Source organism: Sinocyclocheilus anshuiensis, unplaced genomic scaffold, assembly GCF_001515605.1.
Source record: "Sinocyclocheilus anshuiensis isolate Anshui unplaced genomic scaffold, SAMN03320099.WGS_v1.1 scaffold1004, whole genome shotgun sequence".
Lineage (NCBI taxonomy): Eukaryota > Metazoa > Chordata > Actinopteri > Cypriniformes > Cyprinidae > Sinocyclocheilus > Sinocyclocheilus anshuiensis.
Window position 1 is genome coordinate 131,532 of NW_015548235.1, and position 3,232 is coordinate 134,763.

The 3,232-nt window shown below is 37.2% G+C and overlaps 1 protein-coding gene across 1 annotated transcript in view; it reads left to right on the top strand.

The window, feature by feature from the left end:
* sycp2l (synaptonemal complex protein 2-like) overlaps positions 1-1,796 on the top strand; it is a 23,412-nt gene extending 21,616 nt beyond the window's left edge. Inside the window, exons 26-27 of the mRNA XM_016441846.1 lie at positions 1,329-1,410; positions 1,580-1,796. Coding sequence (XP_016297332.1) covers positions 1,329-1,410; positions 1,580-1,621 — 124 coding nt within the window. The 3' untranslated portion in view covers positions 1,622-1,796. The remainder of the gene's footprint in view (positions 1-1,328; positions 1,411-1,579) is intronic.
* Positions 1,797-3,232: the final 1,436 nt, after the last annotated feature.

Sequence of the window (3,232 nt, forward strand, 5' to 3'; positions counted from 1 at the left end):
CAGGGCTGTCCAAACTCGGTCCTGGAGGGCCGGTGTCCTGCAGAGTTTAGCTCCAACTTGCCTGAACACACCTGACTGGAAATTTCTATGCCTAGTAAGAGCTTGATTAGCTGGTTCAGGTGTGTTTAATTAGGGTTGGAGCTAAACTCTGCTGGACACCGGCCCTCCAGGACTGAGTTTGGACAGCCCTGCTATTGAGCTTTCGAAGTAATTAATGTTATTTATTTATTTAAAGGAGACATATTATGCCCCTTTTTACAATATGTAATATAAGTCTCTGGTGTCCCTAGAATGTTTCTGTGAAGTTTCAGCTCAAAATACCCCACAGATAATTTATTATATCATTTTGAAAATGCCTATTTTGAGTGGAAGCAGAAACGGGCTGTTTTTTGGGCCTGTTTCTTTAAATGCAAATGAGCTGCTGCTCCCCGCCCCTTTTCTAGAATAGAGCTGTGCCATTACAGCTCGGACCAGCAAGAACATCTGTTTTGGTTCTGATTATCAAGTTTATCGCGCTAAAATCATGTTTTAAAGCATACGAGTTTAAACTACTGATATATGGTTTTCTGAGAGCACACATCAAAAGCACACGGACAGAAAGCTGCTGTCACAGCATGTGAGTACTAAACCAAGTTCTCATTCACACAAGTTTACATTAAAAACACAAGTCACAAAACAGTCGGTTATGTCTGTGGAGGTAAACTGCTGGGAAATAAATCACGTTTATTTTAGATCTGTGTGGCAGCAGCAATATACAGTAAATAAATCAATAAATCCACTGAAACTTACAGATTAAGGGGCGGTAATATCATAATGAGATCCCTTTGCCACGTCACCAAGGGAGCTCGTTTTCTCAGACCCTTGCAGAAAAAGGCTTACCGAAACAAAGTTACTGGGTTAATCATTTTCACGTTTGGTTGGTAGATGGGACCAGATTATAGCACTTAAAACCTGGAAAAGTCCGATTTTCATGATATGTCGCCTTTAAAGCTTTTAATAGCTTTTAAATATACAACTCTTTTCGTCAAACCATTCAAATATTCAGATGACATAAGGCCCCAATAATCTTTAGAGTTCAGGACTTTGTTTAAAACATTCAGACAAGCTTTTCTCAAGCCTAAAGTCATGCGTGTGTGTGTGCGGAATAAGATATTTGACCTAACTGCAGTTAATTTTAGAACTGTATATCATAATGTGTACACATCTCATCGTATGTACTGTATTTTATCTGTTGTCTATTGCATATTTAGCAGAAACCCATGTGACCAAGGCAAGTTCTTGCATGTAAATTAAAAAAAAAAAAACAAGCTTCTTCTCTCCCATAACAGGTTGGATTCTCTCCTCATCCCGCATGCGAGTGCTGAATCGCCATTTAGTTTATCAGCAAGAAGAGAGGCCAAAATTACTGCGGTGAGCAGTTTGTTCATTACAGCTTTCTTTAACCAGCATTGGATGTAGACTTTAGACCTAGAATTCTGGACTTTTTCCAGGTCAAGAATCTGATATTTAAATGTTAGCCTGTAAACCGATAATACATACTACTCAGACTCTAAGTTATTAAAATTGTCATCTTCTCCAGCCTGCCTCTCCTCAAGATGCCACTACTGTTGATCCCTCATAGGACTTCACACTATGGCGCTTTTCTCTCTCTCTCTCTCTCTCTCTCTCTCCGTATGCGAAGATATATGAAGATCTCTTCATATATTTTTTTCGGACTGAAAAGTTTACTCCTAATTAAAGCAATTTTTGTTGGTGTAAAATATCACATGATCAAATTTATCATTTCAAATTGCAAGTGCTTTATTTAGATTATAATAAAGACAATCATTAATGTTTTCTGTGGTCATTAAAAAAAAAATTATTTTATAGGTTTGCACCAAACACTCCCATGAAATTAAAACTGAAGATTTGTACTGTTTTGAGTCATGTATTATTATACATGCAGCTGTTCCTATTAAAATTAAGCAGATGTACACAGTAATCTTCTAGCAAAACAGACCAAAAATACTGATGACTCAACAATCAGCATATACAATAAAATGCTTTATAGAAGAAGTTGGTCTGTTTGCTGATAGCACCTGCCAAGATTTGCAATAGGAGGTAACAAATCCTGGCTCAAGGCTGTGCCATTTATAAAAAAGGTTACTGGCTGTTTAAACAAATGGGCAAACCCTTTGCTATTCTCTCTGGTTGCAATAGGAAATATATCAGGGGTGGGCAATTCTGGCCCTTGATATACACTTTCCTACAAAGTTTAGCTCCAACCCTCATCAACAACAACAAAAAAATGCATACATCAAACATTTTCATGGGGTCTTTAACAGTTTAAATTTATTTTATACAGCATTTTTCATGGGACTTGACATCTATACCTAACAATCCATATCTGATGGCTGATAATGAAGACTTGGGAAAGGTGTATTATTAGTGCTATGATATAAGATCCTACGTATCTTTACATTCAATTACACACTGAATGGTTATATCAGATTAAGACTTATAGCCTAAGGCATCTTTTGTTGAACAATAAATGATTATAGTGATTTGGGGGATATTACTGAAAGTTTTCTTGTCATTAGAGATAAATTGCCAAAGATGTGTAATAAAGTAGATACTGTACTCATAACAGAGGTGTTTATTTTGAGTAAGAGTTTGAAAAATGTTTTTCCACACAAAATTATTGTACAGCATTTACATTGGCTTGAGAGGAACATATGCAAAACAAACATACAAAACGGTTAAAAAGTTCTATTCTAATTGATAAAATTGCATTTTGATTATCAGATGATTATGGTTACTATTGTGCTAGTATTCAGCATAAGTGAATTGAGAAGAGCATTCCATTTTGCTCCATATTGTGGCATCACTGCAGCTTCTGTTTGGAGTTGGCTCCGTTGAGAGAAGATGAAAGGCCATTAGAGATCTTTTTAAGATCTCCAACCTTAGCAATTCTGTCACCCTCCAGCTTCCTCTTTCTGTATGTCTGCAAAGAAAAGCCATTTATTGTGTAACAATTTATAAGACTGGAAGCATGACAGCGCACACACACTGAACTAAAGCCGGGCTCACACTACAGGAGATTTAGGCCGATGTATCCCCGATTTTACCCTCCCGAGAATCGAAGAAAAAATCTTTTTGAGGATCTTGGTTGGCTTCCGATGTTTGGCAAGGATTATCTTGTAATGTGAGGCGTTTGCAGATCGAATCTTGCACCTCCCGATCTGCTCTCACA